Raw genomic sequence first — 27,963 nt, 5'->3', positions numbered from 1 at the left:
GAGCTGCGGGCAGGTGGGGGGCGGGGCCGGCGGGCCGTGGGCGGCCCAAGATGGCGCGGGGTCGGCGGCGCTCGCCGGGAACCCGGGCTTGAGCGGCGGCGGCGGCGGTTCATGCCCTGGTGCGGCCTGCCGGGGCGGGGCGGGCCCGTGCGCGATGGAGAGCGGCGAGCTGGGCGCGGAGAACATGGAGGCGCTGACTGAGCTGGGCGACGAGCTCACGCTGGGTGACATCGACGGTGAGAGGGACGGCGGGGGCCGTTGTGACCGTTGGGGAGCGAGGGGGAGGGGGGGGGAGCTTCCCTGGCCCCCGTGGCGAGGCGGCGAGCCGCGCCCGGCGGGTGGAGAGGCGCGTGGGGCAGCCCCGAGCGGGGGGTGCGAGGGCGCGCGGGGGGAGGAAGAGGTGTCCGTGGGCCTGCCACGGGAGGCAGAGCTGCGTGGGGAGGGGGTGCGGCCTTGCTCGGTCCTCGTGTGACGGCGCGTGGGGCGTAGGGGGAGGCGCTCGGTGCGGGGGAGCGCTGCCCCGGAGCCGCCGTGGGAGGGGGATCCCGAGTGGGGCTGCCCGCGAGGTGTCCGCCCCCCCCCACCCACCCCCGCAGCGCAGAGCGACGCGGGTGGCGCCGTAGTGGCCGCTGCTGGGTGGCTCCGGCTCTCCCCGCGTGGGGAGCGCGTCCCGCGGGTGGCATCGCCGCCGCTGCTCCCTGGCTGCGGCTGGAAACCCGCCGCGGGGGGATCGCCCTCGGTGGTGTGGTCCGTCGGGGCCCGGCGAGCTGATGGCCAGTCCTGTTGGGCAAGGACTTTTTACCAAGACTGAGTCACTCGGGGTGGTACTGGGATGTTACGGCAATAACCGCGGTCGTAAAAATAAAAAATAAATAAAAAAAAAAAAAGCGATGTTAGAGGGTAGCAGGGGTGGAAGGCGCAAGGCTGGCGGCCCAGCTGGAGGGCACGCACACCTGTCGGAGTTGGACAGCTGCTGCGCGCTTCTTCGAACTCGGAGCTTTTGGCTGTTAAAATGATCAAGGATTTGAGGGGGGGGGGGAACAAAAAGTTAATTGCCTTTCCATTTCCTTTTTCCATCCCGAGTCTATCCAGCAAACGGTGCTGTGTTGTCCGTTTTGGGTTTTTTTTTTTTTTCCACTGGTTGGTTTGAAGTCTGTTATAAAGAATGGATGGAATTGTGCTGCCGCTAGCTCCTTTCAGAGGAGGTTGTTCCACGTCTTTATTCTAAAAATGAAACGGATGTAACTGTTAAATTTTCCTTTTGTTCCTTATGTCATCATAAATTGCTTTAACGTTTACGCCAGACGTCAGATAAATGAGAAGAAATGTTTTTTCCGCTGAAGTACAAAGCTAGAATGAATTATATTATTATTATTTTTTTTTTTCTTGAACAGCTCCTGGAAACCTGTAAAAACTATAGTTGGACTAATTATCTGATCTAGACTGAAAATTAAAACAGGTCCTCAGCAGAAATAAGAAAATTCACTGCTCTGACTTGCTTTGTTGAATATCTTTTTTGACTTTGCTGAACAGTAATCCTAAACAAAGGTCTACTTTGAGGGGGGTGTGTGTGTGTATCTAAAGCGTCCTTGTTTAATAGGTGGAAGACAGAACTGAACTGGTGCTTTTAAGTTTGATTGCAATTGATTTGCAGGGCAATTGGTAGCCATTGGAGGCAGTTTCTTTTCTCCGTAATATGTAAAACAAGCATCTGTCTTAGGAAAATGCAAGGGGCTTGATTATCACTGATAAAGTTCATGATGCGAATTAAAGATGATGTTTATTGTTGTCTGCAAAATAATGTCTTCTATAGGTCTGCATGGAAGCTGAGGCAAGTTCTAATGAGCTTTGAGCCAGGTCTTCTGAGCTGTTGGTGTTTTCTCAGTGAAATGTGGTTCAGGAATGTGGAACTCGGTGAGAAAGGAGAAGGTCTTTTACCTTACTCAGAATGGAGTGGATTTTCCTGGAGAGATGATATAATAGAGTCCTGGTTTTTTTATTTTGATGTGAACTCATCTCAGGATTTAAAATTCTGCAAGGGTTTTGGTTTGTGTGTGGGGGGTATTTTTGTTTTTTTTTACTTCTTGTTTGCTGCCTAAATCTCAGCAGTCCTCTCAATTTTGGGTCTGAATGATCCTCACAGCTTGCTGTACAGCTTTTTATTTTAAGTCTGGACTTGGAAGAAATTAAAGGGTGAATGACCCTGATTAGTGAATGGCCTTGACTGCTCTAGGAAGTTAATTCTTTGTAAAGTCAGGTTCCCAGATCGGGTGTGAAATCAGTCCAGGGCTTCAAGTGGGTGAACACAGCTTTTGGTCAGAAGTTCCAATAACTGAACAATAACCTAACTCTGCATGGTGTTCAAATGTAACTTTCTTCCCGAACTTCGTAGTACTGCAGTCTGACTGCTGTGTTGGCTACAAAAACCGCACTAGTGGAAAAAGACCTTTGAGAACCAGATGATCCGTGATGTAATCTTTGCATTTCCTTACCCTAGGGAGTTTAATTTGGTCATGGTTAAAAAGTACGTTTTTGTTTTTTAGATTTTGGTTTTTTACATTCATGTCAAAGTATCTTTTCAACTCTGTCTGTAGCTTAATCTGCTACTCTTTGAGTTTCTCTGAAAAGCAGCCTATGCTCACAAACACCTAGCAACCTTCTAGGAGGGTGGTGCGTGCAATACGTAGTAGCTGTACTGAAGCTGTAGCTTAAGCACTGTACTTTTCTATAAGGTACTTGGACACTGATCTGGAAGAAGTAGAAGTCATAGGTGGACTGACTTTGACGATATCTTGTGGATATTTTCTAGCTCTGTGTTTGCTCGGTATTGTTTTCTGCAGCAATATCTTGTTCCTCTGTAGTGACTGAGACCTTCAGCACAGAGGGTGCAGCTAATCTGAAAATGATGGGTTTATCACCAAATTGATGCCTGAGGGCTATCCTCCAAAAGCACACAAACATCCTAATAGTTTATTTATGTTTGCCCTGTTCTTTGTGTTGGCAAAGGAGTTCTCAGAGAGAGAGAGAGAGAGAGATTGGGTTCTTGCTGTTTCTACAGCTTCTCCTTTCCCTTCTATTGCTACTAGGGAAAGCTGTCGGGCACTTTCAGAAAGTGTTTCTGATCCCCCAGTAGTCTAATTTCTGAAAGTTCATCTCTAGACTTTTTGCATTTAGCCAGTCTCTAATAAAGATGGGATTTAGCTAGTTAGAGTAGTTTTTTTTTATAAAATATTAAATGATCTCTAATTAAACAAGATACTCTTTAAAATACAGTACTTGTAACTTAGCTCCCTCACTGGAATTTGCTCTTCTGGAACAAATCTTGTATAATTTTTTTTTCCTACATGCAGTAGTGGCATCTAATAAATTTTTCAGATGGTTAGAAGCTTGATAGGGTACATTGTTGTTAGCATTCATAAGTTTATAACGGTGAAGGTTATTTAGGATGGTCTTAGCTGCAGTCAGTTTAACTGAGGCTGGAAATTTGCTATAATTTTGACTAGCTTAACATCCATTTTAGATATTATTCAGAAGTGTTAATCTTTTGGACAGCCCTACTTGTTTTGGTAAAGTTTTGTGAAAGTTTCCTGAGGTATTGTATACAAATTTTTCATTCATCTAGATAACTGCTGAGACAAGGGGCTGGTCAGGCAGGTCTCCGAGGATAGCTGGTGGTCATTACCAGATAGAACTAGGTTTCTTACTAGGCTTCTTACAGGTGAAGCAGTGTCAACTTATTTTCAGGTTATAAATAAGTCATTAGGACAAATCCTTCCCAAACTTCTGGCTTTATCAGACTTGATTTCTTAAGAATGAAGGTAAAAGTAAAGATGAAGAATATGATAAGATGTTTGTTAAAGGAGCAAGAAGCTTGGATGAGGATTGCTCTACTCTCTCTTGGGGTGCTGTTCAAATTAATTGGATAATGTGTGGGTGGCGTTTTGGAGAAGCATAGTGTGGTGTAAAGACAAAATATTAATAACCCTTTTATCATTGGAACACTTTCCACTGAAACATCTCATGGAGAGTTTACTTCCTTATAGCCCCTTCTTAAGTCACGTAGGGAAAATCTGTTGTATTTGTTACAATCTGGTGGATGGAAAAAAGATTCTGCTAAGGGTCCCTTTGCCAAATTTTTCCTATAAACTATAGCAATGTATTTTCTACTTTCTAACTTGTAATATATTATTTAATTATAAATTCTGGAAAAACAATAGCACTTTAAGAAAACTATGGAAGAGCCTGTGTAGAGCGATCAGATCCTGGAACGGGGAACAAATCTGACACCTCATGCCACTGAGTACACACAGACCAGGGGAAGCATTCCGATTGCTTAAGGTGTACGACGGGATTAAATTGGATTAAACAGGGAAGAGAAAACTTCAGTTAGGAACAATGATCTCTTAGTTGTGGAATTTTCCTCTGTGGGGGACAATTACAGCTTTGTGGTGGAAGCCTCTTGAAATGGGTCTAATAAAATCCTGGGGAAGATGGGATGGAGAGAAACTGTGCAGTGATTACAGGCAAGGCATAAATAAGAAACAATCAATTTCTAATAAAAAAGGGGTTTGGTGGCTTAAAACACATATGCATGGATTTCTCCCACTGAAATTCTGTAAGTGTGATTTCCTTTTTTTATTCTTTTTTTTTTTTGTTCCAGACTTTCTTGTAAGCTTAAAAGTAAAACAAAAAAAACAAAACAAACAAACAAACAAAAAACCTAAGTTAAGGTGAATTCTTATCCCCATTTCTCCATTTTTCCATTGCCTCCCTAAAAGTTCCATTGCCTCTTCATTTTCTATGCCTTCCTAAAAGTTATGTGGAAGAAGAGCTAGTAGTGGCATTGTGCAGCTGCTTGCTTTCTTCCTTCTGCAAGTATCAGCTGAAACAGAATTGATGATGTTTTTAATAAACTGAGGATGGCTTTAAATTCTAATCTTTGTTTGAATCCTATAGTCTGGGAAAATGTTGTAGCAGAATTTTGCTTTTTGCTCCGAATAGTAGCAATGGTGCCCCAGTACTGGCCGCTTTTTTGATTTCTCTAGGAGATGTTAGCGCAACGTTTTCTTTAAGGTCTCAGAACGCCCAGAATTCCCTTCTGTGCATGCGCACCCTTTGAGTCCTAACCTGATGGCAGGTGGAAAAGTGTATTGGGATGAAAGTAGCCTTTGAAAATGTTTCTTCTTTTTTTTTTACAGAGATGTTGCAGTTCGTCAGTAACCAGGCAGGGGACTTTCCAGATTTGTTTTCGGATCATCTATGTGGCACGTTCCAGGGCAGCAGTGGCAGTACCAGCAACGGGACTGTGGACCCTCAGTTGCAGAGGTCGTACAGCCAGGTGCAGCTGCAGTCCTTTCCACCCCCTGCTGCCTCTCCCCAGCTTCAGAGTGTTCAAGTCAAAGTGCCTCAGTCAACACCCCCTGCCCCCCAGCGGTCTGCACCACTCCTTCAGCCCCGTCCCCAGCTCCAGCCTCAGCTCCAGCAACAGACTGTGATGATTACGCCAACCTTCAGCTCTGCTCCCCAGACCAGGATTATCCAGCAGCCAGTACTATACCAGAATGCAGCTACAAGTTTTCAGGGTAGGGTTTGGGGTAGGTGGGGGGGCTCAGAATATGGATGTGTGTATTGTACCTGCTGTGAAGGGCCTGGATATTCAAGTTCTAAAAGTATCCTTGGCTATGACATGTCCGAAGCTCCCCCTTTTGCAATGTTGCCTGTGGGCAGTTACCTCTACTGCATGGCATGACTTTGAAGCTGAGTGCTTTCTTTCAGGTTCAGTGAGCCTAAAAAACTTCCATAAATGAGTTCTTAATTCTTTTCAACCTCCTGCGACAGTTCTCTTCTTGCTCTTCTTTGTTATGGCCTTCTCTCCTATGGCTCCTTGGAGGCTTGGGAAAAAGTATGTCTACGGATAACTGTCAGCATCCCTGTCCTCCTGCGGGTGGGTGTAATGGGCAAATTCACTCCTGAAGCTCCAGCCTGTTCCATGTGGCAGTCTGGAATGAAGGCGTAGTATTTCAAGTACTGAAGTCCCAAGTGTAACGCTGCCGGTGAGCAAAGACACTTGCAGGGGACTGGACCTTGTGAATGTAAATTGTCTTGATTTCTTTTTGGATAGATGTTGAGTCTTTATGTGAAAATAGGATCCTAGGATCAGCCAAGAACGGTAGGAGTAGGGAAGTGCTGGTTAGATGTGCTGTGTAATGTAACTGAAGTAAAGAATCCTGTGCTATTAGACCCAAAGGTTTTTGACCTTATTCTCTCTTAAATGATCCTCTCTGTATTCTGGAAAGCTGCTAATCTAGATGCAGTGTCCTTTTGCAGGAGACATCGAAGGAGTCGGAATCTTACTGACTTGTGGGATGTGTTAGATGAATGCTGTCTTCCGGGGTGCTCTGGGCAGAGGAAGAAAGAGGCTAGTAGGGTTTATGGGCTACAAGACAGAGACCTGTGTTTTTTGGACTATTCCTCACGTCTTGTCTGCTTTTCAGTTCTTCAGCCTCAAGTTCAGAGCCTGGTGACGTCCTCCCAAGTTCAGCCGGTTACCATCCAGCAGCAAGTGCAGACTGTGCAGGCCCAGAGAGTGTTAACGCAAGCTGCCAATGGCACCATCCAGACGTTAACACCAGCTACGGTTCAGACAGTAGCTGCACCACAGGTCCAGCAAGTTCCAGTAAGTAAAAATGTGATATGGATAAAAGGTTATGCAAAGCACTTTCACGGATGTAGTTGGGATGGCTCTGGAGTGAGGAGAGGGATCCAGCAGAAGGAGAAACTGCTGTTGCAGGTCTGGACTTCCGATTTGTCAAGGGAAGGGTGGTGACAGTTGTGGGGCTGCCGGTTCCTTGCAGAATTGCTTTTGCACATGTGTTTTCAGGTGTGAGAGGTGTTTCTAGCCAGTCTGTACTCTAGAAGCATTTTACTTGCTGTAAGCTAGGCATGAGAGTCCCTGTTGTGAGCAGTTATGTGATTTTTTTTTTAAATAGTGGACAGTGTTCAGAAGCTTTTTTGATTAAATAGAAAAAACACCTGCATAACTAAACTTGGGCTAAAATAGTCTTGTTACTCGGTGTTATCAGACGAGAGTGGAAACCTTATCTGGACAAGCCTTCTTTGACTTCTTCCTAGTTCTTTGCAAGTCTACCACTTATTCCATGCCTTATGAGTGGCTGCTGGTATGGGAACGTCTTCTTGAAATGCTTCTGCCACAGTTTTGTGGATTCTTTTGCTGCTACAGTGTCATATGATTTTGTTTGAAAACACACACGTAAGAGTGAACGTCTTGTTTCTTTGTATTACATAAAGATGCTTTTGAGGAGGGGACACTCACGAAATTGTCACTCTGGTTCAATTATATTACACCATCTGTAGTGTTCTTTATGTTTGGGAGTAACCAAGATAGTTGAACAAGTAAGAGCATGCTGTGTTATGCCAAAGTAATTTCTTCTTGGCTCGGATCTGTATGAAGTTTGTGCTACTGATCCTTTCAGTTAAGCCAGAGGAAAATGACCATCACTGGTGTTCAATGAGAAGTACTGTAGCCAAATTAGGCTGTTGTACCATGTTAGATTCTGAGTACTCAGCCTGTTAATGTAGGGAGCTAATAATAGGTGTAATTGGAGAGGGAGAAGGAGCTTCTTCTGTCGACTCTTTTATGATTTTACATGTTGGTTTATTTCTGGTCACTGATTTGAAAATCAGTGATCCTGTGGTTCCTGTGATCCCTCCTTCCAACTCTGTTAAGACTGTGTGGTTGGGAGAGTTTGCCCTGGGGTCTGGTGTGTACATTAAAAAAAAAAAAAAAATCCAGGTGGTGAAAGAAGTGGCCCCACCCTTTTGTGGAAAAGAAGTGGAAAGGGTGGCTCCACCCTTTTGTCATCCACTGAGATGTAAAGTCACAATTCTTTGGTTGCTTATCTCTAGCTACTGAGATCAACAGAAAAATACGTACCTACCCTTCCCTTCATCTGTAACTCTTTTCGATCTAGGTTCTGGTCCAGCCTCAAATCATAAAAACAGACTCCCTTGTCTTGACAACTCTGAAGGCGGATGGTAATCCTGTTATGGCTGCCGTTCAGAATCCAGCACTCACAGCACTCACTGCTCCTATTCAGACCACAGCTCTCCAGGTACCGGTATGAATTTTCCTTTTGCTTGCTCATCGATGTTACTTCCTCAGTGATGCAAGTGGGAGGGGTTTTGAGTGCTGCTCTAAACATGCCCAAAGTGAGTAATACCCTGTTTCTGCCAAGGCTAAACACACAGATTGTACGTTTTTGGCAGCCTCCCATGGCCAGCCAGCAAAGACCAAGGGCACATTTCTGTTTACCTTTTTCTGGAAGTACAAGGTGAGGAGTATGACCTAAGAATTCCATGCGATTTTTAACCTTTATTGAACAAGAAGATACTTAAAACTGAAAGCTATCCAACTCGAAATAGCTGTGGAACTTTGTTTCTGCTCAGTAGCAGAATATTGAACGTAAAAAACGAATTAGACTGCCCTTCAAAGGGGACTGGCAGGAGAGTTCACTATAAGCACTGGAGAGGTCAGCTGTGCGTCAAGGCTTTAACTTGTTACCAACTCCAGGAGAAATTTGTTCTCCCAAAGATGCTTTTATTGCCGTCTGGTGCATTCTGAAAGGATGTCTCTGTTCAAACGTTTACTGCTGAAGACAAACTTAGTAGTCTGGACTTCAGGATTTTTGTTTAGTTGTTATTTGGATGGCATGGTAGGCTGCTTATACACTTGTTAGTAGCTAGACTAAAATCTTCAATTTACTAGCTCTTAGGTGATGATCTCACATGGAGGTGAGGCTTAAGTGATTGTGTCTGTTTGGCAGATACACAGTCCATGAGCTTTTTGGACTCATTGAAATTTGGTGGAAATTGGACATAGATGGAGATCTTAAATTCACTTTATGAAGTTCCAACTTGAAACTAAATGTATTTCTACTGTCCCTCTTAGACTGTTTCAAAATCTAAATTGTTCTTAAATTTGGTCATAGATATTTTATTCTCAGTTGTGTCAGTGTCTTTTAGCTTAAATAACTTTTCCTCTCCCTGACCACTTTCCTGCTCCTTGATGTACTTTAGAGACCAGTCATACCCTTCTCAACATTGTTTTGCTAGGTTAAGCAGTCTAAATTATTTCATTACTCTGACTATCCTAGAAAGCTGCTCTGTGCAACTGTTCTGGTGGGATTCATCTCATTTTCTTGCAGAGCACATACTGCTTTGGTTTGGTGGAGATGGTCTTTTACAGGCCTAGATGTCCAAGCCTCTGAGCTCTTCATGCCAATGGGCACCACTCATTGCCTTAGTTCCTCATCTTAAAGCGTTTTTATAGCTTGAAAAGTAGTGATAGACCTATTTTTGTTTTTATTTCACTTAATCCAAATCAGCTGCACTGCTCAAGCCAGAACTTGTTTTTCTGTGGCTGGGTCCTATCTAACATTCTTGCTACCTGTTCAGAGGTGGCATTGTCTGTTGCTGTTTTGGTGAATTTGTATTGCCCATGTGAAAGATGGATTTGGAGACTTGGGGGTAGAAGGATTCTAGGAGCTAGGAAGATCCTTAATCTAGTTCTCTGTTTAGTGGATAAACATAGCATGGTATTGGTGAAGGAGTGTTGGGTGATGCTCCTGGAGAACAAGAGATCTTCTTACTCCACAGTGACTGGTGTGGGAGGTAGTGTGGCAGATTCTTCCTGTGCTGCTGTACCGTTGTTCTTGCCAGCTGGGGAGCATATGAGGAAATTGGCATACCTCTTCCTTTTTGAGCTGTACAAACTTTTCCTGCATCTACTTCTGTTTACTTCTTTTGCTCTTAACATCATAAATTGTAATTAAGCTAGCTGATTGCTAGGAACACTTGTTATATGTGGTCTTTCTAGACCCTAGTTGGGAGCAATGGGACCATTTTGACCACAATGCCAGTGATGATGGGACAAGAAAAGGTGCCTATCAAACAAGTGCCTGGGGGTGTTAAACAGCCAGAGCCGCCTAAAGAAGGAGAAAGGAGAACAACGCACAACATCATTGAAAAGCGTTATCGGTCATCTATAAATGACAAGATCATTGAGCTGAAGGATCTGGTCATGGGGACAGATGCCAAGGTAAAGTTCTGGAATAAGAGGAAATTTAGTGTCATAAATACTTGTGTCCTCAGGTGTGTGTTGCTCTACCAAGTGAAGCAGTTGGACAGTATTAAATGTTAGAAGACTGTATATGTGTATTGGGATAAGACTGAAGAATACTTGTGAGATGGAAATAAGGGGAACGCGTAGTGAATACAATTAGTGTTCATTTTATTATGCTAGCGGTAGTATTTCTTCAAAATGAGAACAAAAGCATAAGGTCTTAAATAGGTCCTCCAAGCGGAGGACCTGAAGTGCATGTTTTGATAACTCTGGCCAAATCAGAGTTTGCATAACTTACACTTCCTTTTCCTGGTAACTACAGTAGGGAAGCAGATTCCTTGCTTCCACTTCTAGCTGTCCTGTAAAAAAAAAAAAAAAAAAAAAAAAAAAAATTCTTGCACAGAGCTTTCCAGTTTGATTCCTTTAGATCTTGAGTTGTAAAAACTCCTGTTTACTCTAATATTAGAAACTTTTTTGTAGCACATGTGAGTCCAGTTCAGAGTTGTGCTGTTCACTTTACCTCGCTCTGGCAGAGCAGGAGTAGGACCTTTGATGCCTGTGTGTGTGCATGTCTCTATCTAAGTATGTGCATTAGTGAAGTCACCTCCTATTGCTGAGTGGAATTGGAAGCTTAAGATTTAAAAGTAGGTAATGTGTAGCAGTTTCATAGTGCTTTGTATCTGTGTTTACAAGCTAAATCTGGCAGCCTCTGCAGGAAGCAGATATTTTCATGGGGTTGGACAAGGGGCTGAGGCAGTAAGAGAACTGATTATCTCAGAATTAAACAGTGAACCACAGTCAACTCATAAGAGCTAGTTCCATCCTAAAGAAGAGCCACTTTTCAAAACTGATACTTCCAAAGAACTGTTCATGGTTGAAATCTAGACGTGAACTTTGTAATTTGGGTGTTAATCTGTTTGCATTGTACTGTTTTTATCAGACTTTTGAAAGACCCCAGACACAATTGCTCAAGGCTTATTGCCCAGTCCTTGTGCCTCTTTCAAAGTACAGTATCCTGCCCCTAGAGTGTGGCCCCACCATTAGTTTTGTTGCTGCTCCTGAGTGGTTCTTTACACCCTTTTCTTTGTATCCCCCACGTGACCCACAAAGTGGGGGTTGTGGTATTACTACTAGCAGGGGTGACCCTTTTGATACTCTTCGTATAAACTACTTTCCATATGTGTTAATTCCTTGCAGATGCACAAGTCTGGAGTCCTGAGAAAAGCCATCGATTACATTAAATACCTACAGCAGGCCAACCATAAACTGAGACAGGAGAACATGGTTCTGAAGTTGGCTAACCAAAAAAACAGTAAGTTGTGGGGGTTGTGCAGGAGGGAGGTAGTCAATGTGAACGTATGCTGAATCTTGCAATTTCTTACCATTGACAGAGGCAGACATGTGCAAATTGCATTGATGGTGGCCGGTGTTCTTGCAAGTGGCAGAGCCAATCTGAGCAAGACTGACATGACGTAGGATCGAGAAATAGGCATCTAATACGCTCTCTGATTTTTGCAGAGCTGTTGAAGGGCATTGACCTAAGCAGTCTGGTTGACAATGAGGCAGACCTGAAGATAGATTACTTCAACCAGAACGTTCTACTGATGTCTCCCCCAGCCTCTGACTCGGGATCCCAGGCCGGCTTTTCTCCCTATTCCATTGATTCAGAGCCAGGAAGTCCACTCCTTGATGATGCAAAGGTATCTGTGACTTGAATTGTCAAATTCAAGGCATTTACTTCAGAGATACATAAGGGCCAAAATTTGAATCCTCCTAACTTTCAACAGTGGAGCCAGCAGACCTCTGGCAAGGAGAGCTGTAAGGGTCAGAGGTGCTTTGCACAGATGAGGAAGGTGCATGGGAGAAAGGCTTTTTTGAAGGATCAAGACTACTTCCTGAGCTATAAGGTCTGAGTCATACATTACCTTTTAGAGGAACAGCACTTAGACTTCAACACGTGCAGATTCTGTGTGGATTTATAGTTAATATATGTGATCCAAAGAGCCTGTGGCTTTCAAGATGGTATATGTTCTGTGAATAAAGCAGGAGAACTGGAAAAAGAATGATGACATCAACTGTGGGTAATGAGACTGTAATTAACCATAGTACTAGAAAGCTGTTAACTGTCTTCAGCTGACAGGTTCATTTTGCAGGTATCACAGAAGTAGTGGGTCTTACAGGGCATTTTCAGAAGAGTAAGTGCAGTGAAAGTTAATCCTGGCCTAAAACAGGGTTTTGGGGAACGTTGACTGAAATGGCTGAGAGCAGAAGGAAGGTGAGGACGCTTGGAATACTTCAGCCTCATCTTGCTGAGCCAAGGAAAACTTCACTGGAGTTCTTGCTGATCTTAAAAGCAAATTTTAAAACTTGTTCTTCTTCCCCACCACCCCATCCCTTTGCATAAGCATTTTTTGTTTTACAGATTAAGCAGGTTTTTTTTTTTTTTTCCTCTTGTTCTTCTCTCCGCTCCTAATTCTTTGAAGGTTAAAGATGAACCTGACTCTCCTCCTGTGGCCCTTGGCATGGTGGATCGCTCTCGAATACTCCTCTGTGCTCTCACGTTCCTTTGCCTCTCCTTCAATCCTCTAACATCCCTTCTGGACGGCCGAGGAACCCCAGAGTCTGACAGCCTCGTGCGCCACAGCTCTGGCAGGAACGTGCTGACCATTGAGTCAGGTAACGAATTAGAGCAGTTTGGAGCATGAGGGGACTGGACCACAGAAAGTGGCCAAGCTTGCATGCTCTCCCTAAATAGCATCTCCGCTTGGGACGGCTGCAGGTCATGTTGCTGGGCTAGGTGGACTGTTTATGTGATCCAGTAGGGCACTCATTGTGTTCAGGGAGTTGCAAGATCTTTGTTTAATGTTTGGGAAGGGGTGGTAATCACGGAGCTGGGTGTGGGAAGAGAGCTAGCAGTGAGTGCTTTGGCAGGGTTACAGTTTACATCCATGTTCAGCGTTCTTGAACAAAACAGCCGTTGCTCACTGTAAGCTAGAAAGGTCACCTGCTTGTAGCCCAGCAACCTAGACTCTCGAGATAGGCCCTTGAAAGGTAGTTCAGCATGAGATGTCTTTCTGTCCTTGCTGATCTTTTTCAGACACGTTCATGTAAAGTTCACTTTTCATTTATTTTTAAGATAACTCACTGATCTTCGACCTATTAATGAAGTAATTTGTGAAAATTTTCTATAGAAATGCTGTTGCTATGGGGTCTTGAAACTGGCTTAATATGCTTATTCTGTGAGATGTGTAGTTTAGAGTTCAGGCAAGAACAGGGGATTCTGTAGGCATGTTGTGATTTCCCTGACTGATAAATGTGCTTCCTCAGTGTTGCTTTGTGAAATTAATGAATGTCGGGAAATGACACTAAAGTATTTAACTCTCACGGGTGTATCTGATAGTTTTCCTCGAACCTCTGGGATTCGGACTTTTGTAAGTGCTGACTCAGTTTTTATGACTTTTTTTTTAAAAAAAAGCAAAGCAAAAAACCCCCTTGTTTTATTCTGGTTGGGAATGTTGTGGCTTGGATCAGGTGAAAAGCTATTGATGCGTGTGTTTTCTGATTAAAATGCAGTCTTTGCAGGGTCAAACATAGCAATGCGTCCTTGTGGGTCCGGGCCAGCTTGTTGCTCATCTTGTTGCCAGGCGTTCAATGTCCACGTTAACTTTAACTTTCCTTTGGGATGTCCCTCGCAGATGCAGGTGGCTGGTTTGGTTGGATGATGCCCACGCTGATTCTGTGGTTAGTGAATGGAGTGATTGTTCTGAGTGTGTTTATAAAGCTCCTTGTGCATGGAGAGCCAGTGACTCGATTGCACTCGAGATCATCTGTGACGTTCTGGAGGCATCGCAAGCAAGCTGACCTGGATTTGGCACGGGTAAAGTTGACTCCGTTATATCAAACGCATCATCTAGGAAGGGGGTGCGGATAAACGTGGCCTAAAAGGACTGTGGGTTGGCACTTGTGAGAGCATAGTATTTCTAGAGTTAATTATCCTGTATGATTTCAAAGGAGAATTTGGTGCTAGTTTGTCTCGAGCATATCACTGTCCTACTTCCGCCTTAGTTGGTGAGGCAGAGACATCAGTGTTGGAAGAGGCACCTGATTTCTCTCCTTGTGCCTTGCTGCTGCATCTTGTGGCCATCTTTGGAAGCAAGGTCTTGGTTTCTGAACCTTGGTTTTCAGAATTTGGCCTCTGCTGTGATTGCTGGCAGTCAGTAATGTGCTTTAGGGTGTGCTACTTTTTTTTTTTTTTCTTTCCCCCCCCCCTCTCTCTTGTTTCAATATAGGTTTGTCCTGATCATAGCTCAGTGGAAGCTACTGACTGGCTGCTTATCACTGATTATAGGCCTGTAGTGGTATGGCACTCTAGGTGATGAAATGTATGTCTGAGCACTGCAGTCCCCTGTCCTCAAGCCTCTTGGAAGTCTTCTCCAGTGTTGAGGCAACATCTGACTTCTGATCTGAAACATCCATTTTTGTTTGAGAAGGCAGGAAACTGCTGTTATCTAGTGCCTGTGCGTCTCCCAGCTGTCGTAGCCATTACAGGATCAGGGCCATATGGAGGCCGAGATGTGTAGGGCCAGGTCTGGAGCTGGTATAAACTGACTTCATGCTCACTCTGATTATGTTGACTTGCCTCAGCTAAAGATATTGTCCTAGCCTGTACACATCAGTTTATCTCACTCTCAATGACTAGGAGATCCCAAAATGTCTCTGCTTAGCCATGATTAGGTTGGTGTCTCTGTGACTGGTGAGTAGGTATGGGGTAGTATACTGAGAAAGTCTGCGTTTCTTCTGCCTGCCTTACTTGCATTTGGAGACTAAGGAAAGTGGTTTTCCAGGCTGTCAGTGGTACCATGTCTCTTCTTGATGTTCGACCTTTTGTCGTGATGTTTGTAGGGGGATTTTGCTGCAGCTGCATCAAACCTGCAGACTTGCCTGTCAGTTCTAGGCCGAGCGCTGCCAGCTTCCCGCCTGGACTTGGCCTGCAGCCTGTCCTGGAACGTGATCCGCTATAGCCTGCAGAAGCTGGCACTGGTGCGATGGCTGCTGAAGAGGACTTCTCACCAGTGGCGGGCAAGAGAGGCTGCTGCAGGCTTTGAGGATGAGGCCAAGACCAGTGCTCGGGATGCAGCTCTGGCATATCACAAGCTCCATCAGCTCCACATAACAGGTAAGAACAGAGATGGGAAAACTACTCTCCTTATTTTGCCAAATAAGGAGGCTCAGAGCTGATCCTGTGGTGGTCTGGTGAGAGCACCACAACCTCTTTTCCTCTGGAGGGCAGCTGTTGCAAGTTAAACAGACTGATTTCAGAAGCCAGTTACTAAAACCAAACAGCTGCATACAGTGAAAGGGCTCTGTAAGAATGGCCTGAGCAACAGCTGTGTCTCAAGTTGCATGTTGTTGAGCCTGTAGAGGTGGCTTGGAGACTTTCCCAAGCAGCAGTTGATTGAGTCCAGTCATTTCTCACTGGTGTTTTAAGGGCTTGTTTCATTCCTAGCACTTAGGAGCGTAATGTGGAAGCAGGGGACAACGTTAATTTTTGGAAGAAGAATTTAAATTTCTGAAGCTGTGTAAAGCACAGATTGTCAGTGGGTGATGATATGCTTTAAAAGCCTGCACGTGTGCATATGTACTAAATAAGTGCTTGAAAGATCCTTATGATCAGGTTTTTGCTGGTTCCTTGACAGACCAATTTGCAATTGTAATAGGCCACAAATATATCTGAAATCCAAGCTAAATTTCGTTCTGCCTAGTCTTGTTACATTAATTGTAGTTGTGCCACCACGGATAACAAGAAAATGGCCTTGTTCATGATGTTATCTGCATAGATGCCTATACAGGGGTGGACTGCAAAGGAGTTCACTTACATGGTAGAGATGAATGTGGTGAGCCAAGATTTGCAGATGTTGCTGTAACTGTTAGCTATACAGGTCTTTCTCGCAGGAGCAAAGCAGTGAATGCCAGCCTTGGTATCAGTGGAGGGAAGTTTCAGTTATAGTTGTTCTGCTGCCTGAATACAAAGTAGGCCGATGGCGCTGCAGACTTCTCATGTCAATAGGTTCTTGTTTGCCTGTTTAGGATAGTATCTCTGCAAATGACTTATACAGTAGTACCCACTACTGTATGAAAGGTTAACCCTTTTCCCTTCCCTTCTGGTGTAGGTAAACTTCCCTCCAGCTCAGCTTACTCAGGTTTGCATATGGCCCTGTGTGCTGTGAATCTGGCTGAGTGTGCAGAAGAAAAGATCCCACCCAGCACAATGGCAGAAATCCACCTGACGGCTGCGGTTGGCTTGAAAACCCGCTGTGGAGGCAAGCTTGGCTTCCTAGCGGTGAGTTCTTGTCTTCCACCAAGCTAGTGTTGCCACTAGCTTGATGCCTCTATTAATACTACAGTTATGATATGGTCTATAGTGAACTTTGTCCTTGGTGTTCTTTGTCTCTCTTTCCCTCCATATTGTTTTCAAACTTAGTCTCTCCTTTCTCTAGAGTTACTTCTTAAGCCAAGCTCAAAGCTTATGTAGCTCGGAGCGAAGTGCCATTCCTGACTCGTTACGTTGGCTGTGTCACCCACTGGGACAGAAATTTTTTGTGGAGCGGAGTTGGACAGTGAAATCTGCTGCAAAGGAGAGTCTGTATTGCACCCAAAGGAATCCTGGTAAGAACCACTACTAGTTTGAATTTGTGACTTCCCAGCACTTTGGGCCTGGGAATGTTTCCACTTCTGTGCTTTCTGGGACAAAAGGGGGGATATCTGTCTGAGAGCATTCTCTTCTCGTAGGAACCTGCTTGCCCTCTCGGCAGTTGAGAGGGGCTGCGGAGCAGAGAGATGTCTCCTCAGACTCTGTAGGCGCTGCCTCTTCCCTTTGTACGTTGTACTGTCTTTACATGTCATCCCACTTGTGTTTTTATATGCTGGAACAGAACCGAATTGTAGCCCTGAATGTCTCGGGGTGACTTTGGGGTGACCAAGGTTTGTCCTCTTTAGACAAGTGTCATAGCCATGCTGTTGGGTGGCTGAAGTGTCACAAGAGATGTCTGGCTATGGGCTGCAGCTTTAAATGGCTAATAATGAGCGGAGTGGTAGTAAAAAGGCCCAATAACTTATCTTCATACATCTTTGCAGTAATTTCTCAAGAATTTCCCTATGCTGCTCTTCCTCTTGCCCCTTAAAATTTGGTTCTTCCAGCTGCCCTTCTTGATATCAGAAGGCAGCTAGCATTGTGCGTAAGAGAAGTGGTTTGTTCTTTCTCTCTAGCGGATCCCATTGCACAGGTTCATCAGGCGTTTTGTGAGAACCTGCTAGAGCGAGCTGTGGATTCACTTGTGAAGCCTCCGACTGGAAAAGAAGTGGTGGGACAAGAGGAGGAGGAAACATGGTAAGTTTCTGTGCTGTGGCTGAGGACTGCTGTAGGTACTGTAGACTCTGAAACATTTAAACTGTTAATCGTACACTGAGTACCCTGAGGCAAACTGAGTGGTTAGTCTTTAATCAGGACTTGAAATCATGACACGACTCTGATTGCAGCAATTTTAGAAGAGTGAGCCCAAGCTCTTCATATTAAAACCTCTGAAGTCAAAGGTGAAATTTTGACTGTTGCCTGATGAGATAAGGATTTCTGGTTTTGGCTAGCGTACTGCTGATTGATTTATTACACTGGATGGCACTTTCTCTGCTGACAGTAACACTAAAATTAGCACACACCTACCATTTTAATTGACCAGAACATCTGTCCAAGACTGAGTGTTAAAGTCCAGCTTGTTAGAGAGAATGACTCAGCAGGCTCCCTACATTATGCATGAGAATGTTCCCGTAACTAAATGAAGTGCCACATTCACCACAATCGAACTGATAGGTGGCAAGAGTGGGAGAGCAGATGTTTCAAATTGTCATTGGTCTCTGTCAGTCCTGTGAACAAATGAAAGGGGTTGGTATGGGAATCGGAAGAGCTTTTTATACAGAACCGCACACTGTTCTAACTGATCTCTAGTTATGCTGGTGTTGTGTAAGTATATGGAAAGTTCTGTAAGGATTGTATCCCAAAAATGTATGGGCAGAAGCCTCAAATGGGGAAGATTTTTTGGGTCTATTTTTTTTCCTACTTGCATAGGAAAAATAGAATATATTTAGTTTTAATTTCAATCTTGCATCTGATATCTAGCATAGTTGTGAAAAATGAGCAGCAGCTCAGTCTAATTGCTTGCACAATACAGATGTGTGTGATCAGATGCTGCCGTTGATGAGGAAAAAAGGTAGCAGGGTTTGCATAAATGAAGTAGATTATTAGTATACTTGTGGAAGTTCTGTTTCGTGGTTGGCAGGAGTAGCTTAGAATTCAGCAAGCTTTCCCCCTCCCCCAGAGATAGGAGCTCAGGATTCTTCACTGAGGCCTATCCAAGGAAATTAGATCATTATCACATATGCTACTTTCTCTGACCAACACATACTTCTGTGTGCTGGGCCTTGTCTCTCCCTTGACACTGGTACCACCTCTTGCTTGTAAGGACTTGAGTACAGCCTCCTCCCCTACCCCTTAACACTAAGGCAAATGTCTGTAATGTAAAGCTCACAGTAGGTTCCAGCATCTCTGTAGATGAGGTCAGAGTCTTAGGGTTGACTCTAGTCCTGAACTGATGCCCTTCCACACAGGGAGATTTGATGATACTCCTTCTTGAATCAGTCTGTGCTCTTCCACTCTCAAGCAGGTCTTTTGTGTCAGTCAGTCCTTGTGTTGTGATTCTCAAGCAGTCACAACACTGTTGGACTACAGAGTTTGAACTTTCTGCTTCCACCTGCTGGCTTAAAGGGTCAACATTGTTTAAAAATGCATCATTACTGATTAGGAAATACCTTCAGGCTTTGATATCTCCTGTTTGACGGCATAGTGAAGGTCTGCCTTGCTTCTTGTTTCAGTGAATTCTCCAGTGCAATGGAGTATCTGAAATTGCTCAACTCTTTCTTGGACTCAATGGGAAGTGGAGCCCCACCCTTTGCCAGCAATTCTGTACTCAAGTCAGCCCTGGGTAAGTCTGGCAGAACAGAAACTCTCCCAGCTGTAGGAAATACTGCTGAGAGATGTTCCCTCTCTCCACAACCTTTCAACCTTCCAAACTCCAGGCATGGCAGAAACGCATCCCTTGCCTAGGGTGAGACATGAGTATTGAGCAGCACACCACAATGTGGTACAGCGGCTCAGGCTGGGAAGAGGGTGATGGTTAAGAAGGCTCTTAAATTTGGCTGTGTATGGTAACACGGTCTGCCCAGGTGGAGTTGCAGTTATTTGTATTGCCAGTTATGATGGGCACTTTGGACGTGTTCCAAGCAGTACACCATACCCTGAAGTGAGAGCTTAGTCCTGACAACGTGAAATGAGAGGAAAGTTGTAGCATATAAACAAGCATAGTAGCACTGCAGTTGAGGTACAAGAAGACCTTTCTACTCCCCAGAGATGCTTAATAATGGTCTCTTGGCCCAAATACAGGTTGACCTCACTTTTACAGGAGCTGTCACGTGCCTTCCTCCATCTCCAGAGCTTCTAGCCCTACAGCCCCTGCTCTGGACTAGCTCTGGATGTATAATGGGAGGCACTTGATGCGGTTCCTTGGAGTATATCTAGTGGGAGAACTAGAGCTGTAGACTGCCTCTGAGCTGTGCACTTAGTTGGGCTTGGCTGGTAGCTGGTTGCTAGAGTACCTCTTGCTTGGTGTTGGTACAAACAGCACCTGGCAGTTCACTGGGATGCTGCTGGAGCTCTTAGGAACAGGACAATTAGTCTATGATTAAAATGTATAGAGCAAACATAGGAGGGAAACTAGACATCTTTTATCCAGAGCTTATATTTTGGGGTAAAGGGAAATGTATATTTGGGTCAATATTGCCATGAAATTTAAAAGCAGATCAGAGGTAGTAGAGCCTCTGTCCTTTGGCCCTGTGTAGACTCCAGGAGGCTTCTGAGGGAATGTGAAATAATGAAGAAAATGGGGCCAGGGACCTGATGAACTCTTTGCTGGCTTGATGATGGTCAGTGCTGAGGCATGGTATGTACTGCTGGAATTGTTACTGCAGGGTGGGGAACGGAGATCTGCATTGGGAAGAAAGGCAAGGAATTTCTAGATGAGTAAACGGGGTAAATTCTGGTTAGATTCTGAAACTCTGCTTGCTGCCAGGTGTAGGATGTTTGCTTGCTGCCAGGTTATCTAGCTGTGTTCCTTCAGCATGTTTCAGCGTTCACCCAGACAGCTGTGTTCCCATGAGATCAGTTTGGTTTGCCTGCTTTCTCCAGCTCATTAGTGCTGATCTTGGTGGAAGGCACTGGCTAAGGCACATGACACCTACCCATTTCTCTGAATTAGCTTGGTGTGCTCTCCTTGGTTGCAACTTGTGGTTCTGTTTTCATAGGCCCTGACATGGTGTGCAGATGGTGGTCAGCAGCAGTTGCTATGGCAATCGGTTGGCTCAGAGGGGACGATGCGGCTGTGAGGTCGCATTTCACAGAAGTGGAGCGCATGCCGAAGGCCCTGGAGATGTCAGAGTGCGTAGGCATCTTACTACTTTCAAACTCCTGTTCCTTCTAGCCAGGAGTGGCTGTTCCCTTAATACCTGTTCTGTGGTTGCTTTTATCTGTACTGTGGAGTCACAAGTCGATTACATCAGAGCTGTCTGGTGCAGGCGCATGAGATGTAAACATGCCAAACAACTGATGCGTAGGTCAGGGCTTGAAGGCTGATGTTAGAGTTGTGGATTAGAAGAGTCTGCAGGGAACAGAATTGTTTCTTTGTGGATGCTTTCTTGTTTTCATTCTAATCTCGCCCCCCTCAAAAAACCAAATGACAAAATTTGCACACACAGTGATAAGAAGGCTGATGTCACCGTGTTGGCTCTTTCCCGTTTTAAGTTTTCTAGCCAGTTTCCTTCCATTTCTCTGTAGCTTGCATAGGTGAGGAACAATTTCATCTTCTTCTGTCTTTAAGCAGTTATGATCTCCCTGATCTTGAAGCTGGGAGGGTGAAAGCTGCTGCTAATCATTGCTTGAGCTCAGCTCCTGAGGCTGCCCTGAGGCAGCATGACATACTACTGCTTAAAAGCAGTGCTCTGTTTCTCTTTCAGGAATGCCCTAGTGAAAGCCACCTTCTATGTGTGTAAAGCCATGCAGGCCTCACTGTCTGGGAAGGCAGATGGACAGCAGAGCTCCTTGGGTCACTGTGAGAGGGCCAGCAGCCACTTATGGAACAGCCTTAACATGACCAGTGGTGTCTCCAGCGCCATCCTCAACAGCGTAAGAGAGAAGCCATGGGGTAACATGTGGGGGTGGTGTTAGTTCTGAAGTTGGTTTTGTTGCAGGTGTATCACTCCCCTGTTGTTTCTGTCTTCATTCTCTGTTCATCCTGTGTCTGATGGCAGTAGGGGAGAAAACTCTTCCCTTTCCTTGCAAAGGGCACTGAAATGTTTCCCTCCCTGCTGTATGGAGGAGCAGTCCTGCCAGTACCTCGTTCTTTTCTGAACGTGATCTCAGCTGGCTGAGCCACCACCCTGGTCCTGCTAGTACCTGTCACCCCTTCCCTGGTTCTTTGGTCACTTCTGATTTGGTTCATCTCTGCCCTGTCAGTGAGGTTGCTGACATGTGTAAAACACAGATCTGGTTAAGCAAGCCTGCTCTGTTTCAGGCAGCACTCGAGCATTTGAATCCTCTGCCGCAGAAGTGGGCCTGTGCTGTGCTGTTCCTGAGTTTGTGCGTTGCTTGTCTCTTTTCTTTCCAGGATTACCTAAAGCTGGAGCTTGCCTGCGTGGCATATGGGACACAGTTCTGGTCCCTTCTGTCACTCCTGGGTGGCAGCTGTAGTGCATTGTAGTTGCATTGCATGTTCTGGCAGTAACTGTGCAATGTTCCTGCAGTGCAGTACAGAGGCACTCTCCATTTCTACAGTGCGCAGGTAGAAACTCCTAAGAGCAGCTAGAGTAACAAACTGCTGGGGGACAGCAACAGATGGGGAAAAGGGATTTGGGTAGGAAAACATGGGTTGTGTCAAGACTGCCTTTTTTCCCCCCTCTGCAGATAGTGAGGATCTGCTGGTTTTGGCTAGTTGCTATCAAGATTTGGACAGGCCTTTGTAGAAGGCTGGGGCATTGCAGGTGCAATGTACTTGTGGCATGTATTCTCTGAGGTAGGGGTCAGCCTTCTAGATGTATTTGCTTTCTTGGAGGAGACAGCTGTTCCTTGGGTACAGCTCCATCCTGTGGGCTGGACCTGTTGGTACAAGGCCGTAGAGATGCTTCTTAGGCAGAAGGATTCATTGTGGATCCTGCTCCATTCAGTGCATTATGGTGGCGATAGTTCTATTCAGAGGGCCAAGGAGGGCCTTTTGGACAGGCAGAAGGTGTTGCAGTCGATGCTGCGTGGGCAGCTGTGCAGCAAACTATCTGTTACTGGCCTGATCAGTTATCTTATTTGTGTGTGTGTCTGGGGCCTGGCTCCTTACAGATGATCCAGCTGTTGGCCTGTGACTTGCTGCTCTCTCTCCGCACCAGCCTGTGGCAGAAGCAGGCAAGCACCAGCCAGGCCTTGGGCGAGACCTATCATGCGTCAGCCTCGGAGCTCACAGGCTTCCAGCGTGACCTTGGCAGCTTGCGCAAAGTGGCCCATGGCTTCAGGCCTGCTTACCGCAAGGTAATGATGTCTCTTCTTTCCTTATCATTTTCCTCTTAATCCCTGAGAAGCAGCAGAAGTTGAGTTTACTAGCCCTTTGCAGGACTCACAGGGCAATGACAGGGAAGCTGCAGTACCTGGAAACTTGAGGTATACATGGGCTTGGGTGGTCCAGGTGCCTGGGTCAGTGTTTTCTCTCTATGGCAGCCTCCAGTCTTTTGGTGGGGATGAGTGGAGGAGGATCTCTTCCCTCTCCAGTGCATGCAGTCCACTGCATGTGGGGAGATGTCTGCCATAGTTGCTACCTAAAAGATAAAGAGCAGTAGACCTGTATTGCAAAGTGAATAGCATGGCATTTGGCCTCTTAACCTGGCTCCGTGCTGTGGGTCAGTCCCTTGAGGGACTGGTGGAAGGAAGCTTTCTCAGTCTGTATCCCTGATATATTTACTCTGTTGGTAGCTGGAGGATTGGAGTCCCCAATGTTTTCTTCTCCCCCTGTAAACAAAACAAGGTATGTTCTCTGGGAAACAGTCCCATGCCCTTCAGTGGTCAGAAGGTGTGGAGCAAAATCCTTGTATATGTATTGATGCTCATCACCTTGTTTGGGATGAGGCTCTCAGGAGTATTGCGAGGGATTTTTTTGGGGAAGCCTCACTTCAGAGGGTTGTAGTAAGTTGCTCTACTTTTAGCAAGACTCCCTTGTTATGTGTTTCCCCCCACTGCTGTTCCTTGCCTGTTGATGATGGCTTTATTCTGACTAGTTTTAAGCCTTTGTAAAGGGAATTTAAGTGTAATACCTTGAACAAGGGAATTGTCCTGGCGTTCAGGTTTCAAAGTTTGATTCTGTTGGGAGTGTTGGACTGGAAGTTTTGAATGAGTCATTTGCCTAGGCCAAAGTTCAGGAGTTTACTCTTCCATTTTCTGCCTGTTTTCTTGCTGATTTTCTTCTCCTTTCCCAGGCCCCTAGCTGTTATATGGTTAAAGTTTTTATGCTTTTTACAATTGCCCTGACTTGCAGTTTTCTAGAGACAGGTGGGAACACCAAGGAGGAGCATAGAATTAGGTTTTTTGTTATCAAGATGTCAGCACTGTGCTCTTAAAATGCTGTTGCTGAGGGATGGCCTGAGTTTAGCTGTAGGATCATCCCTGTGTTAGTTTGTTACTGCCTTTCCTATCTTCCCTCCCAGGTTTTCCTCCATGAGGCCACTGTGCGTCTGATGGCAGGTGCCAGCCCTACCCGCACCCACCAGCTGCTGGAACACAGCTTGAGGAGACGCACGCCCCAGAGCAGCAAGCAAGGTCAGCCCCTGTGCCGAAATAGCACCCCACTGTGTGTGGAGCTGGGCTTCCCACTGTGATGGGGCAGTGGCTCACTTGGGCAAGTAGCAGGCTGCAGTCAGCCGTGGCTGCAGGATGTTGTGGGGGTTGTAGTTGCAGCCAGCAGCTTCTGCACAGCATCTTCCTGATGTTCATGGCTTTCGAGGCTCAGGAAAATGGACTCCTCTGAGCCTCTAGCTCTTGTAGGTGCTTCTGCCATGTTAGATACAAGCAGGTTAACAGGAGCTACCAACTCTGGGAAGGAGGTATCAGCAGACAAGTTGGAAAATGTTTGCATGTGTGTGCCTGCAGGCAGAAAAACTCAATGGGCTGAAGTTGAAAGGCGGTAAATAAGAAGCCAGAAGACAGGAATCTTAAAGGGGAGGGCCAAGAGACATGGTGCTGATTATAAAATCCCTTGTGGATTTAATAAAACAGATCTGTGTTTCAGTGCTGGGACGAACCCCAAAGAGCAACTTTTAGGAAGTAAAATGAAAGGGCCATTCCTGTAGAAGAAGCGATCACCCAGAGCAGCTCTGGGGTGCCTGCCTGACTCCAGCTCAAACTGTTCCACCTTAGTAGTTAAATGAATTGCTTGGGGGTTTGGTAGTGTACTCCCATCTCTTTGCACAGCTGGGAGACACTGAGGCCTTGCTTCTGCTTTGCCAGCCCAGAGATGTCTGTGCTGCCTGCTAGTTAAGACCCTGTCGGGACCTGCATTGAGGGTTTTTGTAACGCGTGTGGTAGCTTCGATGCAAGTTTTCTCTCTCCTTTTTGTGCTTAGGTGAACTAGACACGCTGCCAGGCCAGAGGGAGCGAGCTACAGCTATCCTGTTGGCCTGCCGCCATCTCCCCCTCTCCTTCCTCTCCTCACCTGGCCAGCGAGCAGTCCTGCTGGCTGAGGCTGCACGCACGCTCGAGAAAGTGGGAGACAAGCGGTCGTGCAATGACTGCCAGCAGATGATCGTCAAGCTGAGTGGGGGCACAGCCATTGCTGCCTCCTAACACCAGTGCAGGGCTGTGTTGCACAAAGGCAGCCTTGTGAACCGTCAGCCTGGACTTCCCCTCTTGAGTTTAAAGAAAAACAAACAAACAAAAAAAAGTGGTAGGTTAGGTCTGTGCCAGTGGGATTGCTGTGGGGTAGGGGGAGGGAGGGAGGGAGGGTTTTTTAACTTGCCCCGGGTTTAGCTTTATTAGCCCCCTTGCTTGCTCTCAGGCACTGCAGCAGGAATCTGTCTAGTTATAGTTTTGTGACTGTGCTGGGGGCTGTCAGAAAGCACTGCCCCTGCGTGGAGGTGCTGAGCCCTGCTGGGAGGAGAAGCCTGTAAACCCAAGGCATAGGAAAGTGGCACATCCTATGTCTGTCCTCAGGGGCATCTTCTTCCCTTCCCAAATGCCTCAGCAGAAAGGAACCTTTTGGGAGGGTAGAGGATCTACTCAGACCTTGCCCTGAGATGTTACTGGGGTCTGAGGCCATTCTCAGCCTGCGGGCCACCCTGAGAGAGAGGGAAGGTGTCAGCTTTCCTCAAGTTGCGTGCATCAGGAGACTCTTTTTCACTGAAGCCCTCTAGACCCTACTTTACAGAGGTGCTCTGGGAGTATTGCTTGGGGCCAGTCCTGCCTGGCAAATTTCTCTACAGTTTTTATACAGTTTTTTTATAGGAATGTTTGTGGCTTTACAAAATGTAGGGAACAATGCAGCAGATTTCTCTTCCTCTCCACTTCATGCATCTTCTTCCTGTGACCAGAGCTGCCTTCTGCCGTTTCTGGTGGGGGTCGAGTTTGTGGCAGTCTACAAGCAGAGTGTATATACAGGACTGTCTTAAGAAACCTGTAAGGCACTGGTTGTTTGGTGCTGGATGGTGGCAGAGGTGGATGTGCAGAGCCCTGCCCTCTGTATGAAGGGGGAAGGCTTCTGTGGTGCCTCTTTGTTGGTGCGGATTGAATTTCTTTTAGAAACAGTTTATTTCATTATATTCCCAGTCCCAGAACTTACCTTCACATCCTCCCTCCCTTTTCCAAGTGCTCGACAGCTCCTAGTCACACAAGCAGGCTGAGCAGCTGCAGGACTGGAAGGCACCAGCTCAGGGCAGAAGTCCCCCTGCTCCATTGCCATTGCCCTTCAGAGCAGTCTGGCTCATAGGTGTTGAATCATGGGACTTTCAAAGAGGGGGAGGCAGATTAGGGACAGGGAGGGAACAGTTCATCCTTTTCTTTTTTCTTTGCCTTTCCTATTGTGTCTGTCCAAAGAGGTGCAAAATGATTGCCCCTCTCGCATGTGCAAGTAGGGAAGCCAGCCTTTGGTGGGTGCACATTGCCACTTCTCCCCGTGCATAATCTGCCTGTGGGTAGCTAGAAGCATGCAGGTACTGTCAGGAGGAGCCTGGTCCTTTCCTATCCTGGGCAGGTGTGTGCAGCATGACTCCTTACTGCAAAATCAGGACTCAGGCTGTTTTGCAAGATGCTTCTACGTTTATCCAGCTTTTACAGAGGGGCACGAGAGCTTGAGCTTCTTTAAAAAGCAGGAGGAAAAAGATGGGGCTTGTGTCTCACTTTGCATGGGATCTTTTGGCATCTTGGGAGGGTGATTTCATGTGCTGCAGTAGTCATAGAGTTGCCTGGCTTCAACAAGATAGAAACTGGCCAGGAGAAATCTGCCTCCCAGCAAAGCACGTTCACAGTGAACCTGTGCTATAGCTAGGAACAGAAGCATGGGGACCAGAGAGTGCTTCTTCCCACTTAAGGACTCGCTGGTGGATGCCCAGCAGTGGTCACTAGCAGCCTGTGCGTCTCACCTCTGCTGACAGGTGTGGAGGTAGGACTCTTGCTTCCTGGTGTCAGAAGTTGGAGGAAAGCTTTGAGGCAGGGTTGTTGGTCTTGTGTATCTGAAATCAGTGTATGGGACGCTCTGGTTTAGATGACAGCAGCTACTTCTGCTTTGAGTGGGTGTCCCAGGCATGCTAATTGCTGATTGGCATAAGAACAGCTGTTTTTGGAGGGAGGGGGCTTTAATTGCCTATTACTGAGTTTCTTGGCTATCAATGACCCTATCTGTGGGGTGACTCATATTCTACCTTTTTTCTAAGTAGCTATTACACCATCTCCAAGCTTTGGGTCTCTTGGTCTTCCAGGTTGGGGTTTTACTGAGCTACAGAAGGGCTTTACCTGTAGCACTCTCCTGAGTGATTTCACATCTCCCTGGCTCTGTGTACAATGTTTTGGAAGTTTGTGCTTTGGGTAAGACGGGAGCAAAGTTTGGGGGAAATGGAGATTCTTAGCCTTCACTTTTCATTTAAAGGTGAACGGAGTCCTAGGAGATGGGCTGCGAGGAGTACCAGCTGGAGAAGGGCTTGGGAGGCTGTTAGACTGAAACACCAATAGCTAATGGTGTTTCAGGGACCCTGCTTGAGCAGGGGGGTTGGACTAGATGATCTCCAGAGGTCCCTTCCAACCTCAACCATGATGTGTGTGATTCTGTGTCTGTGTAATGCCATTATCCACTGAGGGTCTTTGCATTCTTAGCGTTTCTTTCCCCTCCAGGGCAAGAGATCTTTGTCCTCTCCTTCTACGCTGTTGTTCATAAATTTGCTGCCCGTCTGTCCCTACAGTTTTTTATATGTGTGTGTGTGTGTATATACTGCAACATTTTTGTTTGAGGGTGGGAGGAAATTGTTTTATGGATTATGTGAAGAAAGTCTATTTATCCAAATGGAGTTAAAGGTAGGAATGCTTTGTGATAAAAGGTGCAGCTGGTGATGGGAAAGTTCCCAGGGGAACATACCTGCCGTCTGAAAACCCTGTTCCAGGGCTTGTGAGCATCTGTTATCTAATAAAGGTGAACGTTACCACCATA

General features: G+C 45.9%; 1 protein-coding gene across 4 annotated transcripts; it reads left to right on the top strand.

The window, feature by feature from the left end:
- The first annotated feature begins 23 nt into the window (after positions 1-23).
- Positions 24-27,963, top strand: SREBF2 (sterol regulatory element binding transcription factor 2). Of its 4 annotated transcripts, none has more exons than XM_068940805.1 (20): positions 29-236; positions 5,199-5,582; positions 6,495-6,676; positions 7,992-8,132; positions 9,896-10,117; positions 11,339-11,453; positions 11,660-11,841; positions 12,625-12,817; positions 13,837-14,018; positions 15,044-15,317; positions 16,312-16,481; positions 16,639-16,807; positions 16,931-17,017; positions 17,408-17,528; positions 19,064-19,173; positions 20,549-20,681; positions 21,257-21,425; positions 22,629-22,814; positions 23,981-24,092; positions 24,895-27,963. In XM_068940805.1, exons 1-20 carry the CDS (start codon positions 155-157, stop codon positions 25,113-25,115), a joined length of 3,435 nt encoding a protein of 1,144 aa, XP_068796906.1. In that variant the 5' UTR covers positions 29-154; the 3' UTR covers positions 25,116-27,963. The 4 variants fall into 4 exon arrangements, with proteins under 4 accessions (XP_068796915.1, XP_068796906.1, XP_068796896.1 ...); XM_068940795.1 differs by having other exon boundaries at positions 7,992-8,138; XM_068940814.1 differs by lacking the exon at positions 16,931-17,017 and having other exon boundaries at positions 24-236; positions 7,992-8,138.

Source organism: Struthio camelus, chromosome 1 (genome assembly GCF_040807025.1).
Source record: "Struthio camelus isolate bStrCam1 chromosome 1, bStrCam1.hap1, whole genome shotgun sequence".
Lineage (NCBI taxonomy): Eukaryota > Metazoa > Chordata > Aves > Struthioniformes > Struthionidae > Struthio > Struthio camelus.
Note: the sequence above shows the minus strand (reverse complement) of the source record. Positions and strands in the feature narration are given on the sequence as shown.